General features: G+C 51.1%; 8 protein-coding genes and 1 non-coding gene across 12 annotated transcripts; 6 read left to right on the top strand and 3 right to left on the bottom strand.

Moving 5' to 3' along the window:
* Nucleotides 1-77: 77 nt before the first annotated feature.
* Nucleotides 78-1,168, top strand: LOC131206354 (protein TEX261). The gene is made up of 2 exons (XM_058198878.1): nucleotides 78-375; nucleotides 497-1,168. The coding sequence occupies exons 1-2, from the start codon at nucleotides 306-308 to the stop codon at nucleotides 1,027-1,029; spliced, it is 603 nt and encodes a 200-aa protein (XP_058054861.1). The 5' UTR covers nucleotides 78-305; the 3' UTR covers nucleotides 1,030-1,168.
* On the bottom strand, nucleotides 777-7,514 carry LOC131216839 (ribose-5-phosphate isomerase). Of its 3 annotated transcripts, none has more exons than XM_058211427.1 (3): nucleotides 7,499-7,514; nucleotides 1,655-1,980; nucleotides 777-1,596 (listed from the first exon to the last, which is right to left on the bottom strand). In XM_058211427.1, the coding sequence occupies exons 2-3, from the start codon at nucleotides 1,970-1,972 to the stop codon at nucleotides 1,207-1,209; spliced, it is 708 nt and encodes a 235-aa protein (XP_058067410.1). In that variant the 5' UTR covers nucleotides 1,973-1,980; nucleotides 7,499-7,514; the 3' UTR covers nucleotides 777-1,206. The 3 variants fall into 3 exon arrangements, with proteins under 3 accessions (XP_058067410.1, XP_058067408.1, XP_058067409.1); XM_058211425.1 differs by lacking the exon at nucleotides 7,499-7,514 and adding an exon at nucleotides 2,267-2,349 and having other exon boundaries at nucleotides 1,655-2,155; XM_058211426.1 differs by lacking the exon at nucleotides 7,499-7,514 and adding an exon at nucleotides 2,267-2,292 and having other exon boundaries at nucleotides 1,655-2,150.
* On the top strand, nucleotides 2,421-4,050 carry LOC131216838 (inactive peptidyl-prolyl cis-trans isomerase shutdown-like). The gene is made up of 2 exons (XM_058211424.1): nucleotides 2,421-2,508; nucleotides 2,580-4,050. The coding sequence occupies exons 1-2, from the start codon at nucleotides 2,474-2,476 to the stop codon at nucleotides 3,847-3,849; spliced, it is 1,305 nt and encodes a 434-aa protein (XP_058067407.1). The 5' UTR covers nucleotides 2,421-2,473; the 3' UTR covers nucleotides 3,850-4,050.
* On the top strand, nucleotides 4,988-9,016 carry LOC131216371 (cyclic nucleotide-gated cation channel beta-3). Its single transcript, XM_058210849.1, has 6 exons — nucleotides 4,988-5,892; nucleotides 5,962-6,146; nucleotides 6,215-6,606; nucleotides 6,665-6,814; nucleotides 6,878-6,962; nucleotides 7,032-9,016. Exons 1-6 carry the CDS (start codon nucleotides 4,988-4,990, stop codon nucleotides 8,342-8,344), a joined length of 3,030 nt encoding a protein of 1,009 aa, XP_058066832.1. The 3' UTR covers nucleotides 8,345-9,016.
* Nucleotides 9,017-9,250: 234 nt separating this feature from the next.
* On the top strand, nucleotides 9,251-10,028 carry LOC131216593 (waprin-like protein). 2 transcript variants are annotated; one of them, XM_058211126.1, is made up of 4 exons: nucleotides 9,251-9,414; nucleotides 9,486-9,539; nucleotides 9,608-9,766; nucleotides 9,851-10,028. In XM_058211126.1, exons 1-4 carry the CDS (start codon nucleotides 9,411-9,413, stop codon nucleotides 9,952-9,954), a joined length of 321 nt encoding a protein of 106 aa, XP_058067109.1. In that variant the 5' UTR covers nucleotides 9,251-9,410; the 3' UTR covers nucleotides 9,955-10,028. The 2 variants fall into 2 exon arrangements, with proteins under 2 accessions (XP_058067109.1, XP_058067108.1); XM_058211125.1 differs by having other exon boundaries at nucleotides 9,261-9,414; nucleotides 9,486-9,545.
* Nucleotides 10,029-10,507: 479 nt separating this feature from the next.
* Nucleotides 10,508-11,040, top strand: LOC131212049 (waprin-like protein). Its single transcript, XM_058205775.1, has 2 exons — nucleotides 10,508-10,777; nucleotides 10,849-11,040. The coding sequence occupies exons 1-2, from the start codon at nucleotides 10,549-10,551 to the stop codon at nucleotides 10,956-10,958; spliced, it is 339 nt and encodes a 112-aa protein (XP_058061758.1). The 5' UTR covers nucleotides 10,508-10,548; the 3' UTR covers nucleotides 10,959-11,040.
* LOC131212040 (uncharacterized) lies at nucleotides 11,036-12,032 on the bottom strand. Its single transcript, XM_058205764.1, has one exon. It carries the CDS (start codon nucleotides 11,798-11,800, stop codon nucleotides 11,222-11,224), a length of 579 nt encoding a protein of 192 aa, XP_058061747.1. The 5' UTR covers nucleotides 11,801-12,032; the 3' UTR covers nucleotides 11,036-11,221.
* A 994-nt stretch (nucleotides 12,033-13,026) lies between these two features.
* Trnaf-gaa (transfer RNA phenylalanine (anticodon GAA)) lies at nucleotides 13,027-13,099 on the bottom strand. The gene has a single exon. It is a non-coding gene; the product is annotated as a tRNA-Phe (tRNA).
* Nucleotides 13,100-18,861: 5,762 nt separating this feature from the next.
* Nucleotides 18,862-20,266, top strand: LOC131216354 (outer dynein arm-docking complex subunit 4). Its single transcript, XM_058210825.1, has 5 exons — nucleotides 18,862-19,118; nucleotides 19,186-19,283; nucleotides 19,368-19,528; nucleotides 19,611-19,854; nucleotides 19,917-20,266. The coding sequence occupies exons 1-5, from the start codon at nucleotides 18,862-18,864 to the stop codon at nucleotides 20,264-20,266; spliced, it is 1,110 nt and encodes a 369-aa protein (XP_058066808.1).
* Nucleotides 20,267-21,240: the final 974 nt, after the last annotated feature.

Below are 21,240 nucleotides of genomic sequence, written 5' to 3'. Positions count from 1 at the left end.
TCGTTCCCAAAGGGCGCAATGTTTTGATGACAACTCTCTGTCACAGCACTACGGAGGATTCGTTTGTCTGAAGTGCTAATGTGCTGGCTAATGTACTCCTTGCTGGCGTACGAAGTGGCTAAAAGACCAGAATTTCATTACCGTACCACTTTGCGGCTGCCGATTGCCACGAAACGCGTCATCGAAACGATGCACTAGCAACGGTGAAGGTTTCCGGAACAGTGCTTCATCCTGTGCCATCGTTGTCCTCGCGATCGGCCTCAGAAATCCTGCTGCATCCAGAGTGAGCCGAAACTTCCTTCACAATGTCCTTCCTCGGGCTGCTCAGCTACGTTTCACTTTTGGTGCAAATAAGCTTCATAACCGTCTCGATCGGTACGTAAATAGTCTCAAGGGTAATCGTTTGGAAGGTGGCCATAACAAACGGGTTCAGTGCTAAAGTATGACTAAATCCATTTTCTGTTTTTCGCATCGCTCTGGCACCTGCCTCTTACAGCCGCTGGCCTCTACTACCTGGCGGAACTGGTGGAAGAGTACACGGTCATCGCGAAGAAGGTGATCAGCTGGATGGTGCTCGGTACGGCCACACTCTACGTGCTGTTCATCTTCACCGAAAGCTTCCCCTGGTCGATGGTGCTGTGCGGGCTCGGCGGCCAGCTACTGCACGTTTTTATTCTATCCGACTTTCCCTACGTGCGGTTCCTGTCGCCCGCGTTTCTCGGCGCTGTGATATTGCTGCTGGTGAACCACTATCTGGCGTTCGTGTACTTTCAAACGCAGTATCACGCGTTCACGGAGGTAATGGCGTACTTTACGCTCTGCCTCTGGCTGGTACCGTTCGCACTGTTCGTGTCCCTTTCCGCCAACGACAATGTGCTGCCGACGAGCAACGAACGGACGCACCTGCTCGGTGGCAATGACGATGTAGTCACAAACTACTTCTCGAGCCGGAAAAAGGCGGGACTGTTGTCGCTGTTCAGCTACGCGAAGGAAACGCTGCTACCGGAGCGCAACAAAAAGTCATTCTAGGCACTCGACGGCTCTCTGCTGCATTGGCCAGTAACCCTTTTGTACGATACCTTCTCGCGTTCCATCGTTTAATTTCTATTTATTACGATCTCCCCGTTCCGTTCAGTGCTTAGGAGGATAATAAAGACAAAAGTAAAAAGAAAAACCAAATCTCACTTTTTTCGGGTGCACCAGCCCTCAAACACTACGCTCCGTCACCGTTCCATTGTTCTGTCCAAAGTACGCCTTCGTGGCCATCCCGACAAAGAGGCCCGTCTCGACCACACCCGGGATCATCATGATTTCGCGGTTCACATCGTCCCAGTTGTGGTCCCTGTCATCCTCAAAGTGCCAGTCCAGAATGAAGTTCCCGTTGTCCGTTACGACGGGTCCTGCCTTAGCGACGGCCATCCGCAGTTTGAGACTGCCACCGAAAGTGGCACCGATCCGGTCTCGGATCGGCACGTACGCCATCGGTACGACCTCGATCGGAATGCCCTTGTGATACTGTTGGCCCAGCCTGGTGGAATCCTTTGTGTAGTCTGCAATCACCACGAACCGATCGGCACAGGATGCCACAATCTTTTCCTACAACCAAGCGAATTAACAACACCGGCTTCCCTCGAAACGAACAGCGGTCACTCACCTGCAACAAACAACCGCCGCCACCCTTTATCAGCACCATCTGCGCGTCCACCTCGTCGGCACCGTCGATGGCACAATCCAGCTGCGGATTACTCTCCAGATCGCCCAGGACGAGCCCGTTTTCGATGATAAGCTGGCGGGCCTGGAAGCTGGTGGGTACGCAGATCAGCTTCAACCCTTCGGCTTTCACGCGCTCAGCGATACGGAGCACCGCGTACACGACCGTCGATCCCGAGCCGACACCGACCACCGTGTCGTCCTTAACGTATTCATCAACCGCCTTGTACGCGGCAGAACGCTTCGCCGCTTCCAGAGACATTGTGCTGGCTGAAGATACGTTCCTATGCACGATCAGCCTCCGATTGCGATGGATTCCAAGCACCGGTTTGTTATTGCGAACGATTGGTGAAAGTTGTCCCAGCAAGTTCCGAAACATGTGTTGCCGGCCGGGCGCGTCGTTGTTATCGATCAAACAGGAATCGAACGGGATTGACGCACTGGCCTTATCAGAGGCCCGGGGAAGTCGCACGAAGAGTAAGCAAATGATAGTTAATGAAGTAAAGTCGAAGAACACGGGGGAAGTAACTTAAAAGAGATACTCAAACTAATTTACCTTCTTCGAAAAAGGCAGCGTATGGAGCACGTTCGCCGATGCGCTGAAAGTGGGCAGCACTGTAAAAACCGCTGACTGCTGACAGCACGAGAAACCCAACTGTCAACCAACGCAACTGACAGCCGCATCCGCAGCCCGCCATTCAGCACGCAATTTCCCCACGAAACAAGTTACATCCTGCTACAACGTGCGCTCATACTTTCGACGATGGGTAATCCGCTAAAAACCCCAATTAGCATAAGGTAAGCTTGCGGGCGTTGCAAAGGAGTTTGCGAAGTATTATATTCCGTTCCGTTTCCTTACGATGGCGAAGCGAGCTGCTCAACGGTGGCACGGAGTTTTCCCTCGATGCCGACTTCCAAAACGATGCCACTGGAGACGATCTGTTCCTGGACGACGATTACGGCAGTTCGGGCGATGAAGAGGAGCGCTACAAGGAGATGCTGGCGCCATGGGATCGCAGCTTCGAGGAATTGCGTGCGACAATGGTTCCGGTGTCCGATATGATATACAAACGTATCGCAAGGCGGGGCGTCGGTGAACCGATCACGGGCAACGTCACGGTCACCATCGATTACAATGCGTTTTTCGAGAACGAAAAAAAGCCATTCGACTCGACGACGCTCCGGAGTGCGCCGTACAAATTTACGGTCGGCAAATGCCCGGTCCTGCCCGGGTTGGAGCAGGCCGTGCAGACGATGTGTGTCGGCGAGGAGGCACAATTTCTCATCGCCTACCAATTGCTGTTCGGCGAGTTGGGCTGTCAGCCCCGGATTCCTGCCAAAGCGGACGGCTTGTTCGTGATCAAGCTGATAAGCTGCGTGGATGCGGGCGATGCCGATGCGTTGGCCAAGCTGGACGAGGAGGAGCGCCGAACGTACGCCGTGGTGAAGGAGAAGGTCGCACAGATTCGTACCTACGCCAAGAATAGCTTCCAGCGCAACATGATCACCAGCGCGACGCACAAATACCTCGAGGCAGTCGATACGTTGAAGAGTTGCCACATGAAGGATGAGCAGGAAGAGAAGGAGCAACGGGAGACGCTCGTTGCTCTGTACACCAGCTTGGCTGTGTGTTTCAACCGTAGGGACATGCCGAAGGATGCCTGTCGCATGGTGAACGAACTGCGGCCACTGTGCGATGTGCAAAAGATGGCGAAGGTCCTCTACCAGGAGGGCAGGGCTTTGCACAAGCTGGGTGAACACGATCGAGCGCGCAAGTGCCTGCTGCGCGCGCAAAAGCTTGAACCGCGCGACGAAAACATTGGGAAAGAATTGAAAAGCCTGCACGAAAGCATCGAGAAGCACAGGAAGGAGATGAGGAACATTTGGACGCGAGCGTTTGGTATGGCGGACACGAAAAAGAAGGGCATGACCGCGGAAGAGCAATCTTTTGCGAAATCGGTCAAGCAAGCGATGCGCGCGTTTCTCGACGACGAGAAGTGCACGATGATGTCGCTTCCGGAAGGTTTAAGCGACGGGGAGGTCGGCGTCCTGGAGGAGCTGGCCAAAGAGTTCGACATAAAGTTGAGACTGTACGTGGACAACAACCGAAAGCACTACAAATTCCAAAAGAAATCATAATTTTCAACGTAAGTTAATTTTAAACTCAATGTATTTTTGCTTCTCATCATAACAATGTATTACATCGGCCCTTGACCACTATTTTACGAATCTTGCACGCCATTCAAACATGTGACCGTGTTACCTCACAATGTAGTGATATTTTGAACTCAATTAAATGTAATTTACTTGAAATACAAATACTTGAAATAAAAATGGGTTGGTGAAATCCGGAAAACGTTTGTCACAATCCGGAAAACGTGTGTACATTTTTTTATGAATAGGTTTTTTGATCTTACAATTTAATCGAAATCGAAATAATCGATGTTTTCCAGTTTTCTTGCGAAATAATATTGCCTGCCCCAGCTTAAGTTAAGAGAGACAATGTATCTGTGGAAAAGGCAGACCACCCGAGCTGCATCTTCTGGGTGAAGCGCGCTAAGCAGCAGTAGCATAAACATTGGACTAAGCATTAACGGGATCGTGACGATCGTTTATCCTGAGCACAGCAAAAAGGGTCACACAGCTAGGACTCAGTACGCTGAGTTTGATCAAGATCCAACATAATATCATTCCTTTTCTATTGACCGCCATTTCCTGCGTTCGACCGTTTGTCCTGCGAACCGGCTTTCTTTACGACCGAAACCCATTCGCGGGATTGTTATTAGTAAACAAACAGTGCCACGTGCGTCTCAGATCCCGCGTCCCCCGGAAGCATCCTGCAAAAAGGATATCCGCGACACATGCGCACGCGAATGCAATTCCAGTAACATTCCACAGAACACGGTGCAGTCAGCGAGTGGTTGGAAGAGCTCAAGGATATCGGTCTACCCCTTTTCGGGGATAAATTTAACTACTCAGGCGTGGAGCTGCTTTATCGATTTCTCCATTCGAAGGCTTCTGGTCGCACATTGTTCATTGCGTGAAACGTGTAATCGGTCGGCCCGTCGGTCGTCGTGTGGCCTTTACGTGAAGGCTAATTAATATTCCTCTCGTGCCCAGGGCGCAGCGTCCATCATTAGTTTGATGGCCGTACAGCAACATTACTACGACCACCACTATCGTCGCCAGTAGGGTTTTCGCCACGATTCAGTGGCTGGTGGCCATCGAATTTCTTTCTCGGTCGTTTAGTACCCATTCGGACGGGTAGGCGCGCACCATGGCAACGTCGTGGGCTATCGAACCGGCCGCAACAAATCGTTCCCGCTCGGAGACGGTTCTCTCGCTGGACGGTGGATGGCCACCGTCGAAATCACCTTCCCCCGTGCGCTTCGGGTTCCGTTCGGGGCAGCCCGCTTGGCTTGGCGGTTCGAGTGGAACCATAGCACGCACCGGTAGCCGCGATGATGGCAAGCTCCACAAGAGCCTGGAGGAGATCTCGAAGGACATACGCGAACTGGAGGACTTCATCAGCGTGACCGAGGAGATACTGCGCCGTGAACGGGAACAGGACGAGCAGATGACGCTACGGGAACGCCAGCGGAAGGCTGCCGAGCGGACGATCCAGCTGATACGCAGCAAGTGCAGCCCTGCGAAAAAGTGCCTCAACCGGAGCGGGCCACCGGATGGCAAGCGGGGGCTGCGGTCGCCGACCTACAAGGTGAACATTACGCAGAAGCGTCGCATCAAGTCGTTCAGCCCGAAGGGTTGCTACAAATCGAAGTTGTACTTTCGGAACGGCAAAATCGGCTGCCAGGAGGCGGAAGAGAACGCGGTCTCCAACTTGCGCAGCACGCACGAGCTCGTGAAGCGGATCATAAACGACGAAAGCAACATGCTTGTCAAACTGGAGCACTACAAGCAGTTCGCGGCCAGAGACTCTCGGTCCAGTTCCGTCGATACGCCCGTCGAAAGTCTGCAGCTGTGTGTAACGGAATCGGCCGCGACATCACTGTGCGACGATGAACCACCTCCGCCACCGACGGCAGTGGTTGTTAACGGTGGCTCAATCAGTCAATTGGCCCTGCAGAACGGACCCGACAGTCCCGGGAAGGAAGCAGTGGCCCCGCTGGAACATGACCCCGAACCGTTGGATCAAACGATGGAGGATCGCCGTAACTCTACGTAAGCCTCCGCGAGATGCGGGATTGTACAAATGAGTGTCCTGATTGTTGTTCGCTATTTCTTTCGCAGGAGTCCCTCGGAACTGATCCCGACGAACGGGAACGATTTCGTCACGGTGCGGTTGCGCCATCTGGCCAGTCGATTCTCGGAACGTACCCGTCGGATGCGCAGGAAGCTCGAGATTCCTCCGACACCGTCTAGCAGTGCCAGCGCTCCGTCGACGGCACCCTCAATGCAGAAGCACAACATCAACCGTAAGTCGTGGCAAAGGCCAGCGAGCCCGCGCAGGACTTGTACTGACCGTTCTCCCTGTCCCCGTCAGAGCGCACCATTCAAAATTCGGCACTTACACTCCAGTCGGCCACCGAAACGACCAACCGCTGCAGTCACTTCCTGTTCTGTCCGATCACCTGCTGTGGTCGGCGTGATGACAACGCAGTGCTCGATCCGCAAGGCAAGTTCTACATTGCGTGGCTCTTTATCGTGTCCCTGTCGTTCCTGTACAACGCGTGGGTAATCCCGCTGCGATCCTCGTTTCCCTACCAAACACCCGAGAACACCAAGTACTGGATCGCGATGGACATCTGTGCGGACGTGATCTATCTGCTAGACATCCTGTTTGTTAAGCACCGGCTGATGTATCTGTACGAGGGTTTCTGGGTGAAAGACAAGAACCTGACGCGCAAGAACTACATGCGCAAGTTGCAGTTTAAGGTACGATGAGTCTACTTGAATGCTCGGAATCGGGCCCCTCATCACTTCCGTATTCCAGATGGATCTACTCTCGTTGGTGCCACTGGATCTGCTTTACTTGCGCTTCGGAACGGAGCACGTGGTATTCCGAGCACCGCGACTCCTCAAGATTCAGAGCTTTTGGGAGTTCTTCAAGCTGATCGATCGTGTCATCTCGTCACCCCACATTGTAAGTGCCCGTCCGGAGTTATTACGACCGAGACTAACTTCGCCACTTTCGGTTCCTCGCCAGATTCGGGTGGTCAAAACGCTGACCTACATGCTTTACATGATCCATCTGACGGCCTGTGCGTACTACGCTTACAGCGCGTACCAAGGTACTATGGGGACTGAGTGATCGCGGTGCAACGACTTGATCCTACTCTCTCTCTCTCTCTCTGTTTAAGGACTCGGCTCCAATCGGTGGGTTTTCAACAACAAGGGCCACGCTTATGTGCGGTGCTTCGCGTTCGCCACGAAAACGGCCACTTCGATCGGTAAAAACCCGAAACCGGAGAAGGAAGGCGAGCTAATGTTCATGACGGCGGCCTGGCTGATGGGGGTGTTTGTGTTTGCGTTGCTCATCGGTCAGATACGGGACATCATCGCGACGGCCACGCGCTCCAAGTCCGAGTACAAACAGTTGGTCGACGAGACCCTCGAGTACATGCGTAGTCTCAATCTGCCGACCGATCTTCAGCGACGCGTGAAAATGTGGTTTACGTTCACCTGGGAGCAACAAAAGTGTCTGGATGAGACGCACATTATGGACGCGTTGCCGGCAAACCTGAAAACCGACATTGCGATCTCGGTGCACATCCAGACGCTGTCCAAGGTGCAGCTGTTTGCCGACTGCGAGGAGGCGCTACTGCGCGAGCTGGTCCTGAAGCTGCGCTCGGTCACCTTCTTGCCGGGGGATTTCGTGTGCCGCAAGGGCGAGGTCGGTAAGGAAATGTACATAGTGAAGACGGGCCAGGTACAGGTGATGGGTGGCCCGCGGAACGACGTCGTGCTGGCCACCCTGTACGAGGGGTCCGTGTTCGGGGAGATCAGCCTGCTGGCCATCAACGGCGCCGAAGGTAATCGCCGGACGGCCGACGTCCGTTCGAAGGGTTTCTCGAACCTGTTCGTCCTGTCCAAGTCGGACCTGAACGAGGCGATCGTGTACTACCCGAACGCCCAGGCGATCCTGAAGAAGCGAGCCAAGAGCTTGATGCGGAAGAATGCGGCCCGCGAGAAGGCCGAATCGCAGCAGAGCATTGACACTAGGGGCAGCGAGGACGTAGATGTGGTGATTCGTAACCCACCGGATGCGGGCGTCTCACCGAAGCTACTGAAGACCGTCATCCAGGCACTGCCCAGGGAATCGGCTGCGGTGCAGCTGCTAATGCAGGGGTTCAAAACGATTGACCCGCCACCCGAATGCGATGCGAATGAGGAAGATGCGCCACGTGAGGAACCGGAAACCGGGTCTGTGGAACGCGAGGAAACCGCATCGATGCGCAGTGTCGAGATGCGGCACACGACTGAGGTGCAGATAGAGAACGAGAAAAACGTCGAGCTGCCGTGCGATCTCGTGTACAGCATCAAGAAGGAGCTGATGGAGAATAATAGCTACATCAATCTGACCGATGCCGAGAAGTACAAGCTACTGCACGAGCTGTCCAAGGACGAGTACGATCAGCAGCAACAGGCAGAGCGCCAAAAGTCCCCAGCTTAACTTAACGCAGTTCTCTCGTAAACGCGCACGTGATTATCCGTTCTTTACCTTCCAGTGTGTCCTATCAAATGTTCGTTCCTACCGTTGAGGATCGTTTTAACCTCCAAACGCACTGTGTGGCCAATGTTTATAGGTAACCGATTCAATAGAACAGTGCATACTCCGCTACTGTCCGTAGATCGCAGGAGAATGCAAATGAGCCACGCGAGCAGCATTCAAACCAGTCCAGTGGCGTCTCAAGGTGGCGACCCGTAACGACGTGTTATGACCGTCTTGATGGCTGATCGATGATGATGGCTTGAGCTTATCATAAGATCATTCTGTCGCGTGCACTATCCATTCGCCGGCGGGTTCGTATTGTTTGTTGTACTTTATGAGCCGGCGCATGAGATCATTCCCGCGAACTGCGAAAGGAGTAAACGTGATCGACACGCGCGTGAGGGCCGAATGCTGGTGGGTTGAGTGGTAAGGAAGCGTGTGCCTTGCCCCGGGCGAGGGTCGGGCCAGACAAATGGCTTGGTTGGAATGGCCTTTACGCAGGTTACGGAACCGCAGTTCCGAAGGTGGATATTGGTATACGTTTAGAGCCAGCCATGTTTTGATACTAGTGTTTAAATGAAATATAATCACAATGTTAGATTTGTATTGATGTTTACAATGGAACAAATTGTGCATTTCTATTGTTGATAGTGGTCAGTCGTAAACGAGATTAGTTTTCGCGGTAAACGGTGTGATCTGGAACCGGTTCTGAATCCGAATCCAGATACAGATACATGATCGTTTATTACAGAGTGCACAGGAACCTGTTCCGATGAAATATTATCGTGAAGATTAAACATGCACGTCGACAGGACAGGCCAGGAACTTAAACAACTCAACGGGCAATCTTTTGGTCGAGCTCGGCCTACATTCACCCATAGTGATGGTCCTACGCCGGAACAGTGTTCTGTAGCTTATCTTCAACGTCTCGGATTGCGCTCGGCTCAGTGCCAACTGGACCTTTACTGTGCAAAGATCGTGATCGTAACCTCCAGAATCTCCGCGGTCGAGAGCCTACGCAAACAGAATGAGTAAGGTTTAAGGAGGTTTGGTGGTTGGCGAACAGGACTTTATCCAATTCCAATTTCCCCTTTTTGAACAGCCAAATTGGTGGCCTTCGCCCTGTGCCTTGCCCTCGTGGTGATCGTTGTGGAGTGTTCCTGTAAGTGACTAGAGTTTTCTCTTCGATCGAGATCTTATACAACGGTTTATGATTCCTCGCAGCCACCGGCGACTGTCCGCTACCGTCGAAGGTACAGTCCTGTTCGCCCAAGTGCCTGTCCGATCGTGATTGCTCGCAAACCGGGGGCAAGTGCTGCTCGAACGGCTGTAATCTGAAGTCATGTGTCGAACGCAATAAGCTTACGCAAAGCGGTGATAAGTGTAAGTAGCTCCGGGCGGTCGCTCCAATTTCGCGACTCTTTCTCCGTTGCGATAATGGATTGGTTGCCGTTTTCTGCTTTGCAGATGGGTCCGGATCTGGCTCGTACTGTGGCAGCACAAAGTGCAGCTCGTTCGAGAAATGTGGAACTGATTCGGCCACCAAGAAGCCAAAGTGTGTCCGAGCGTAAGGACGACGGTGTGATGATGGCGAAGCGTTACTCGATTTTTGATTAAATAAATATTTGACAACATTTTAAACAAATCTTGTACCAGCTCTTTACAAAGATCGTCGTTCGATTGGGAAGGCAAACACTTCAATATTCCGGGGTTCACCTTAACGGCACACATCGGAAACCGGTTTCAGCAGAGTCCAGATGCAGCGCTAATAAAAGCATCGGTTCGATCCCTGATGGCAGAAAGAAGCGCCCAAGGCCGCTCAACTTTTTGTGGTCCGTTCCCAGATACTATTTATAGTAAAATTCGGTGGCTGAATTGAGGCTCTCGTTTGTGTCTCAAACATCCAGTAGGATGGGATCTTTCGGTTACTGAAAAAGCTGATCAAAGCAGATCAAAACCGGGAATGGGAAAAATTCTATATGCCGCGCAAACAGAACGGTGGTTAGTGTTTGTTGTGTTGGAAGTGTTTAGCAAACACCGATCGAGTTCCAGATTGAACGGAACGGGGGGAGATAAAAAGCGAGGCCGCACTGTTTCGTGCGCTCATTAAAGATCCGGGCCAGGCGATAGAAACCCGCGTGTGTTGGTCGTTCCTGGTTTAGAAAATGTCTAAGACTAGCGGAGCTTCAGTTTTGCTGCTAGTTCTTGTGGTGATCGTTCGCGAGTGCTCTTCCGTCGGCGAGTGTCCCCCGGCGAAGGTCCCGTCCTGCACTCCGAGGTGCCGCACCGATCGGGATTGCTCCGGAACGGGTGGAAAGTGTTGCCCCAATCTGTGCAACACGAAGTCATGCGTCGATCGGACCAAGCTTACGCAAGCGGCCGTTGGTAGCAAATGTGAGTAAACTGGCCTGACTCTAGCCGGGACCTCTGACGGTACTCTAAATCGGGTTTCATATCGGTTACAGATGGCTCTAGCACCGGGGCAGGCATCTACTGTGGAAACGTGAAGTGCAATTCGTTCGAGAAATGTGGAGTCGATCCGGTCACCAAACGACCGAAATGTGTCCGAGCGTAACGTAGCGGGTCTAGCCGATAAGGATCGGGTGTCGCTAGTATAACCGGTTTTTGATACAATAAATTTATGCGCCGCCGCTCGAGCTCACTTGTTTGCCCCGTCCTTTTCGGCCATTCGGTGGCCACCTTGAAGCTTCAACGTGTGATCACACTCATCACTAAACTCAAGTCCGGTATATTCTTTCACAGGTCATAAGTAAAGACACCACTAGTAGGTTGATAAATAACATGATTTAATCCACATTCGCAGGAGCACTGGACACTCTACGCACTCTGTTTGTCATCGGCGCCACTTTCGTTCGAGTCGGCGTCGGCCGGAGCCACTACGGCCTGCTTTCGCTGCGGCTTCGCAATATCGTACGCCGTGATGGAGTAGGAGCCGGCCAGCGAGGACGAAACGTCCGCCTTGCCCTTCGGATTCACCTGTGGCCCGTTGCCGATCGGGATGTTGATCTCCTTCACCACCCGGTAGCCCTTATCGTCTGCCTCGTAGTGAACCGTGCGCTTGAAGAATCCATCGCTGTACGAGTACATGCCCTTCAGGGACAGCCCGTTGCGTTCCTCCTGGCGCTGGATCGTGTGGTCGTTGATCGTATCGTTGACCGACGAGTCGTAGGAGTATTGGGCCGATTTGGCCTGGATTTTCTCCAGCGTTTCCTCGCTGTCTTGCTCGGCTGACGAACCGGAAGCCTCGGAACTGTCGTTCCGGTCCACCGCCTGCTGTTCGGAGCGGGCCTTCAGTGCCGACAGCTTTTCGTACGGCTTCTGCGGTGGAGCAGCGTAGATCGCCCCGATCACCAGTAGCAGAACCACCAACGAACTTCTCACCACCGTTGAAACCATGATGATCACTTGTTTGCCCCGGATTATCGGATGCCGATGCTACCCGGTGTTCCGCTCAGCTCGAACTAAGGTGCCGATTTATCGGACCTGACCTATTTATAATGCATCTTTTTTCTCCGGCTCAAGAATTTTTCCGCCACCCAACAACAACAGGTTTACCACACGGACGCGGACGCGTTTGCCAATTGTTATGCCGTTCGTTCGGTGGGCCATCGTGAACCAGTTTGATGAGCGGGTTCCGTCGAGCAGGTTTCACTTTCAACGAAGCCAGGACGAGAACAACAGGTTCGATGAACCTGACCCGGAGCTGGCGGAGCCCGACTTGGTTCTTGGAGCCCCGACCCGACGTTGACCCGCGCGCCTGCCGGGTGACTGCGCGCGATCGGTCGAGGTCATCTTATCTCTGCGTGGTAGTGGTAGTTCAAAATGGTGCCGAGGTGAGTCTAGTCTAGACCGACATCCGACGTGAAAACGATGCTCCGCAGAACCAAGACCATCATCGATGCGGGCCCATAATCACCCCGCTCGAGGATCGTTAGCCAATATATGTAAATGATCGCCAGCCCCGTGGGGAGGGGAAGGACTTCGCAGACTCACTTCGCGAAGATATGTAATTTGTTCAGTAGAGACCAGCCACGGTTTCGAATCTTTTGACATTTCGCCATTCGGCAGGCTTTTTGGAGAAATAAACTATTGCAAAGTGTACTGGTGTTGGTATCGGGTGATGTGGTATCGGCTTGGCCAACATGATTAGGTCAAAGTTTTGCCGCAAAATTCCTTAGGCCTTAAACAGTTTTGCAAAAATAACATTAACGGCTCTCGCGGAAGCCATTCCCAAGGGTTCATGGTATTCAAGGACACGCACGCGTTCTGCTCCATAGAAAGCACCTCTGACCTCGAAATCGGCCCCCTCAAGCCGATCAAGAATGGTTAATTGAATTGTACACCCAAAGTGGGTATTTTACGCATAACCGCCGGCCGGGTGTAATTGAATAAAGGTTCAATAAATTATGCTAACCACTCTGTGGGGGGGGGAGGCATTTTACCTGCCAGCGATGCAATTTTATGGCCTCTCCCGAAGCCTGACGGTGGCCACATAATTTTGCTATAAATAGGTATATGGTTAGGGACCATAACAATTTAGATGGGGGGCCTCTCTTTATCAAAAAAGGTGAGGGAAGAGCTCTCTCTCTCTCCGCTGTTCTTCCCCCACACACGCTTCTTCCTGCCGAAACCCGGGATTGAACCGGGGACCTTTAGATCTTCAGTCTAACGCTCTCCCAACTGAGCTATTTCGGCCCGATGATCAGGTTCCTCCGGGAGTGCAGAGTACACGAGAAAACAGGTTTCCCGATCGGTCGATCATGCCCCCGCTGTGCCCCGGTGCATGTGCAATGAATCATGAATCCTTTGCCATGTTATTATGCGGTGCGATGCCTTCGGCGACGTCGTGCCGTAAACCCTTCACGGAACAGGATGTCCTCGGATCGGTACGGTTCAAACTAACGATTGAACAGGAAAAACAATGGGAAGAGTTTTTTTGGCTCCAATTTAATGGTAACTTCTTCAATAAACCACTGTTCGAACGATAAGGGTTTAAAGTGCTGCATGCTTCACCAACAATAACCGGACCGTCGGATCGAAGTGCCGTCCTTGACACCGACCCCCCCGAGTCCGGTGGCGCGCTGAAGGTTTTGAGGGGGCTTGTTCCCTCTGTCGGCGCTCTGGGTTGATGGGCTGTGGAAATTTTAAACTCGAAATTTAATTCCTTCCTCGGGCGGACGTGACATTGAAATTTTGCGCGGGGCCCTACGGCTCGCGTGGGGCCACAAGCTCCGTTGTCAGCCGTTTTTGCACTTTATGGCTCTCGATGGTTAGAGTGTCAGGGCTACGTCCGTGACTTTCAACTTGGGTAAAACAGTTGTTCGGGACGGCTCTGGTAACGTGAACTGAAGGCGTAGACGATGCTTCTCATTATGCTTCTCAAGCCATTTTGCTTAATCAAAAACCAAAATTGAAGTTACTTTTTATTGCCAACAAACAATTTTGTGTAATAAACCTCGAAAGTCTATTAAAGAAAATTTATCCTCAAGCCTAGAGGTAGTTCCTTTTCCAGAGCCCCCCAAACTATAAAACGCCACACGCTACGCCAGCTCGGAACGCAGCTCGAGAAAGTCGAAGCTCGAGAGAAGCAACAGAACCGCACGGAGGGTGAAATTCGTGCTTTCTAACGTTCACAGCCGTCCCCAACAACTGGTCCCGGAGCAACCGCCCTCCGGATTGCATGCCGGCCCGTTTGGGTCGCGCGTAATGAAAATTATAAACTTTTTCGTCTGATGAATTTTCCGACAAATCGAACCAAACGGGGCGCTGCGCCAGTCGCGGCGAGTTATCGTTGTTGATCCGTGCGCTGCGCTTCGTTCGGTGTGGGGTTCGGCATTTTTATCGGGTCCGTGTGGAAATTATATTTGTCTAATCAATAATCAACCCCCAAATGAGAGCCGGGTCCGCTGCGGGGCCCCATCGTCCGCGGGGGGCCGTAAGATGTCTCGGGGTCTTCGTCAGTAACTAGGTTGGGCTAATTCCCGTGATGGGTAAGCACAGGATTAATGGTTGTTTCTGTATGGCTCGAGGCTCACCCTGTTTCTTGTGAAGTCTATTCAATTAGAAGGAGGATAGGGGTTTGAATCGTTCCTACTAAGTTTTACATAACTTACAATGTTGCTTACTCTATAGCCGTCTTGACTGGTCTTGATTGACTCTATAATCTAGCTGATTAAATCGTGGACTAGCGTGAAAACACCAAGACCACCACAGGGGAAAAACCAAGCCCCCAAAACATCCCCCGGAACCCATTCATAACAGGGCTCCGATACCACGTGTTGTGTACACGGCGACGACAGTCAGCTTTTCGGCAGGTCGGGACCAACATCGGGTGAAAGGGTGCCATGGCCCTGCCAAAACCCGCGTAGAACAGTAAGTCGGGCAAAGTCGGTCGTGCCAGTATCTTGGAGAACCGCGAGCAAGTCGGATACACTTTGCAGTAAGCATCGTAACCTGTGACGGGATAGAACCCCGGGCTCGGCGTTGTGATAGTTGGGACTTTGGGAACGTTTTGTTTAGTGGAGTTAATGAATCATCAGTCTGATTTTTGGTGGCACCTGTTCTGTGATATTCTATGTGAGCTACGACGCTATAAATTGTGTGAAGATGGAGTGAATGGCAACGAAGAGTGGCCAAATGCGTAACATTCCACGAATCCAGCACGGCGGCCGACAAATGAAGTCTTCAACCTGTTAGCTACGTCCGAATGTTTGCCACTTGCCACCGGCACCACCCATCCGAGCCTTCTCTAGCGTCGAATTAAATCGGGTAACGTATGTAGTTCTACGCGACCATAGGCCAGAAGGGGGGCTTTGCCAACGGACACCAAGCCGTTGAGCCGAGCGTGTTGGGGATAGACAATAACACGTGCAATATTGGGCAGATATGATAGCATTTAACTGCCTGCGACTGCTACTTCGCGTGTCGGCGTAACGTCCGATTTGCGAATGCCGCCTCGCCGTTTGTTCCGTTCCTGCCGTTCCTGCTGCAGCTGGCCACGTGTGCAATGGCGTGCAGACAGCCGCGCGCCGTGCGTGCCATTTGTAACAAATGTAACGGAATGATGATTTACTGATTGGCCTAATGACGGTGCGGCGTGTTTTTTGGTTTGGCCAACCATTAGCGGTGTCGGGCTGTCGAAACTTATTACCACGATCGGGATGATCGATGATGCAACGCGAGCAGACGGCAGATTCTGATTGCTACGGGCACGAACATCAGGCGGTGGAGTGAAATATCTGAGCCGATTAAAACAGCAGGTCTATCAATCGAAATTGACCGCCTAATAGATAACTATATCATAATTTGGGATATGTTTTAGCTAAAGAGACCTGCTAAGTATCCAGCCAAAGGCCAAGGAACTGCGAACAAGTTATGAAAAGTTGGGATTTGGGATTTGATATTTTCCATCCATTTAATCTCCCAAAATACACCTAAAGAAAGGTAGAACATTCATTTTTCCATTTTTTCTTGAAATGGACAATTGATTGCCATAGATGAAATTCAGAACTTTATTATTTTTGTCGCAGGAGACAGAAAAAAAATCCTTTCAAGTTCTATGAGTAACACAACGCAACCGTGGCTCGTCGGTTTTGCCGCCAAAAAAATGCGCCACCAAACGGACACTCCGTGCGCAAGCAGCGCCCCGATGCCGATAAAGCGTGATAATGAAAGGATAAAAATAAATGCTCGTCCTGTTTGCTGATGGCGAGAGTGAAGCGAAAAAACGGTTTTCGGGGAGCTTGAATTGAATACCGATTGGCCGAGGTATTTCAGTCCCTGGTGCACTGTCGAGCGATAAGGATACGGATCCGGAACGGCGAATGGCGAATAGTTTTGAAAATTAATCAACCCTTTAATTGAAACACGTCTCTTGGGAAGTGTGAAGAGAAAAAGGCCCACAGTTCGGTGTTAACAAAAAAATATTGTTCAATATTAGTCTATCGTTCGTCAAAACTAACCAGAACCGGTGTTGATTGACGGGGACGAAAGCGACAGCGTTCAAAATGAATCGACCGGCGGCGATGCGAAACATGGGCATGGTGAGTTCGGCGAAACATAACTTCCAAATCGCAGTTAAACTACGGACATTCTTTCGTCGGCCCCATCGTGCATGTCTAGGGGTCTGTGGCATGTGCCACGGCAATGATAATTTATTCGTTTAATTGCGACGTTTTAGATTTGAGACTGTGTTGAGGTCGTAAAACAGTGACGGTCACAACTCGCTAGCGTTATGATTTATTAACACGCTCAACGCGACGGTGGCAAAGAATATATCGCTGATAGAGTTCCATAAGGAAAACTCCCACCAGGAATTCGCCGTCGTGAGTGTTTGAAGTCGGGGCTCTGTTCCCCTGCGAAACAACCTAATTGTCGGCGGCTTGGAAGAAGTAACATAAGGTCGCCCTGTTGAGTTTTTCCAAAACAATTTAACTCCACTCCACAACAATCTGAAGCATTCAAGGGTATTCTTTCGTCCTGAAATTAAACTCAGGAGCTCAGGAGTCAGACGACCGATTGAACAATTGTTGAATTTCCCGCATAAACCAGCCTTAACTTAACCGGCACCTTCCTGGGAAAGCCATATGGTTTTCTACGAATGTTGCCGTGCCGTGCCGGAAGTTCGTTTTGTTTTGCTTTGGGTGATTTTTCGTCCTTCTAGCGTTCCCGGCCCGACCGGAATCGTAAAACACAGCCGGGACGACGAACTAAACTACATTCGATATGACATAAATCTAATAAGATAATCGATTTTATGTGCGCTCCGTGGTTATTTTGCAGTTTTGGTTTTTCGCTTCGTTTTGGGTCGTATTTTTGGATCAGCCCGGCGCACTGGCCGTCCTTTGTGTGCTCTGCGTCAATGTTGACGTATGGCCGTGGGCTCCTCCTGAAGGAAACGCAAGTCGAAAGATGGAGCTCGAAAGATTTATGATGTTTCCGGGTTGGGCACCTGCGGGAACCAGCCGGTCACTGGGGGCCGGTGGATGATCGATTTTCACGATAATTGAAAATCGGATCACTTCGGCAAGGGGCGTTCTAAAAATTGCACTCAAGGTTAGTGGCGGTGGAACCGATGAACTCGGCACATGGCCCATAATTTGATTTGATCAATAAGCAGCTCGTAAGGCGTCTTAATGCACTATTTGAATAATTTTTGAGTGATTCAAGCTTCTTTCATCTAAACTGATGACTAATGACTGTGAATTCCAAATTTACATCCATTCTTCTCCAGCACTTTTAAGACATTTTCCAATTTTCCATTCGCAGCAACGCGCCAACCAACGCAAAATGAACAAACCGTTAAAGAAGCGCCAGAAAGGAAAACCGGTAGTCGACGAAATCGAGGTGGCCGGGAAAAACCTACGCGATGAAGCGCTGAAGTACATGAAGGTAAACCGGTTCGAAAGCTCCACGAACCGTTTCGCCGGGGAGCTTTCCGAACCGATTCGATGCAACATTGCCCAAAGCGCGAGAAAGCACTCAACGAATATCCTTTTTCGTCCCTTTTCGCGCTTATTGCAGGTTCGAAACTACACCAAAGCTTTGGGCCTTTACGACCAGGTAAGCTCTATTGTTGGTCCTTGAACCCTTTTTGGGCTCCATCCGCGGCACCAGAAGCACGCCTTATTTATAGACTTTGCAGGTATTTCCGGCCCCGTACTTTTAATGAATCATTCACTCGCCGTCGTCGTCGTCGCGCGGCGGTGAGGAGTTCCTAATTTAGGACTTTCTGGCGCCACTTGTTGCGGTGTTTTAAACTTCGCGCGATGGAAACCGGAAACAAACTCACACTGCCGGTGCGGGTGAATAGAGCTTCAATTGGGGCCGAGTTTCGGTGCTATTTTTGGCCAGCTACTCGAGATTTTTTTTTAATTTACAAGTAAGGGCTCCCAGTACATCGTCGGCCAGAAGTAGTGTTTTCTGATTTATTTGCGGCACACACGCCGCGCGGTTGGAGTTCGATTTGGTCACCCTTTCGTTGGCGTTTCGTGGTATTTTTACGTTTCGTACGGAACCTTGACTGACATGCAATCCGTTTTGCATCGAGGCACCTGTTCTCGTGCTCGTCTGTTTGTTACTGCCCTTCCCGGGTGTTGGAAGGCTAACGCCATCGCCTTCGACCCCATGCTAGGCGAGAGTTCTTATGTTTATTGCGGCCCTCGGTGCGGTCCGTTTTCGGCAGGCTTTATGCTTTGTGCCGTGCAATTTTTACTATGTTTTATGACAAATCGATTATCAAGTGTTTGTTTCCATGGCTCTCTCGGCCCTTCTCTCGGTACCGGTGGCGGAGGTGTCCGCTTGCCTGTGTGTGTTGGCCAAAGGGTGATAGGTTTCACGCGATGTGCGCCACTCGTTTGGCACAAATCGGTTGGACCCCACCGAGAGCGGCACAGTTTTCCGGACCCTTCGAGGAGCTTGGATCTACTTGGAAGAAAAGGCGCTTAGAGTCCTGAAGGATGAGCAACGGCAAGACTGCGCTAGGAATTTTGGGCGGTGGTGAGGACGAGCTGCTGCAAAGTTTCGTGAGAGTTGGTCTTCGGACGGATGGCAACGATGAGCAGCAGTCGAACGTGGAAGGAAGTGGCGGAAGTGGACCACCGACCGTCTCCATTCAGCATCAGCCGAGCCAGGCCAGGCTGGACACGCATCTGACACGCCAGTACTCGGATCACTGCTCAGACATGAGCGACAAGAACGCGCCCAGGAAGTATCGGTAAGGTTACGGGATTCCCAGGGGCCAGGATGCAGCAAAGCGTTTAACCATCGGACAATGGTTCCAGCGATTTGTTCAACGAGCCGATAAACATGGACCTTAAGAAGCGGCGCTATTGCGACGAGGTCTACACCGACAAGGATCGGGCGGCCGCCGTAAGCATAGGCAAGCGGGGCGTACTCAGACCTCAGCGTTCCCTCCCGAGTTCTTACCTTGGCATCGTATTCGTTCCATTTTTTCCTGCGACAGGCAACTTCGACATCAAACAAAATCTACTCAATAAACGTCGCCAGGAGCGCAACGAGGCGCTGCAACTGCCGGAGGAAGCCGATCCGGGCGCCATCTTGGCCTTGGGAATGCGCGAAATCAAGAACCGAAACCTGGACAATGCCGTCCATTTCATTTCGAAGGCACACCCTTGCACTACATTTAGCGAGCCATTTAAGCCTTTTGGGGAATGTGATGATTGTTAATCGTCCCTTCTGTTCACAGGCACTGGAAATGAACACCAACGACCAGAACGCGCTGGTGGCCAGAAGCCGATGCTTCTTGCAACTCGGCGAGCCCGGGAAGGCATTGCAGGACGCAGAGACGGCGCTCGTGTTGGATAAAAACAACATCAGGGCCATCTACCAGAAAGCGGAAGCGCTCTACTATCTCGGCCAATTCGAGCATAGCCTGATGTTTTTTCACCGTGGGTTACGCTTGCGGCCGGAGTTGGCGAGCTTCCGGTTGGGTAAGCACGTGCGGCGTACAAGATTTGCACGACGGCAAAATTAACGGCAAAATGGTTCACAGGTGTTCAAAAAACGCAGGAAGCCATCGAGAACACCATCGGCAATAACACGAAGAGTCAGCCGCAAAAGAAACCGGTCAAGCCGGAGAAACCGAAGACGGCCAAACGGGCGCAGCTTTCGCGCGATGAGCTAGAACGGCGTGCCTCCCGGCGGCTGCTGGGGGACCTGTTCATCGACAAGGAGTACCTGGAGAACCTGCTGAAGCATCCGGACCTGCGCAAGGCGGACACCAACACGGAGAGCATTTCGGAGTATGCCAAGGATGCGATTAACTTTCTCAACAACCGCCAGGAGTTTTGGCGCCAGCAGAAAACAGAAACGCCGCTCACCGGTTTGCTCGACAGAAGTTAAGTCGCCATTGAAAACGGAGGAAATGTTATGCATCCACCAGATGGACACCACATGAAATGGTTATCTCCGACTCCGACGACTAACTCCGAGGATGAAAATAGTTTAAAATAGATTAAATATTTATAGTTTTTCCCAATAGTTGAATGACCCCCGCTTCGTTGTCGTCCGTGTGGTTTGAAAATAAATTAAATATTGTTCCGGAACAGGATCTCTTTTCTTGCGGCACTTGAACCGAAAGAAACCAGAAATGAGAACATGTTTGAAAATGCCGTAACAGCCGTTGCGTCTTTATTTGAATGATCACATTTGACAGATACCAGGGTTGACACAAACTGAGGTGAAATTGCTTACTTTTGACAAGCAAAACGCTTGTTGCCAAAAATGTTGCTCTGAAGCCCAAAACACACTGCTGACTGGAAGTTGGGGAGGTAAATGCACGGGGGCGAAAGTCTTTCGCCCTGTCGTTCGGGCGGAAACAATTCGTCATCTAATCGAAGACTACTCTATTAAGGGTTTTTGTATCACAAGAATGCAAAATAATTTTAACTTAATTATTACTTGTAACACAACCACAAATAAATCATCAGTCTCTTGAGCTAGGAACACTTTTCTCGCGCATTACAACATTTCCTGAGGGATCAAAAACTGTGATCGAAAATGATTGCGAAAATGGATTGCTCGAGATTTTCGCCCAAGCCTTCCATAAGAGAATTTTCCAACAAAACGGTGCATTTCACTCTAATCGAACCATCAGAACATCTTAAATACAGTTCTTAAATACGTTCAATCACCCAAAAATAATAGATTACTTTTTACCCAGCCTTTTATAATGAATAGCACCTTCGTTTTCAAAACCTTGATTATTTAACCGATTTCTGCCTCACTTACAATATTTATATTTAGTTTACAATATTTCATGGTTTTACAAGGTGAGAAAAAGCAACCCTGCTAAACTGCCTCAGCCGAGCCGACAG

Source organism: Anopheles bellator, chromosome 1 (genome assembly GCF_943735745.2).
Source record: "Anopheles bellator chromosome 1, idAnoBellAS_SP24_06.2, whole genome shotgun sequence".
In the NCBI taxonomy this organism is placed as follows: domain Eukaryota; kingdom Metazoa; phylum Arthropoda; class Insecta; order Diptera; family Culicidae; genus Anopheles; species Anopheles bellator.
Note: the sequence above shows the minus strand (reverse complement) of the source record. Positions and strands in the feature narration are given on the sequence as shown.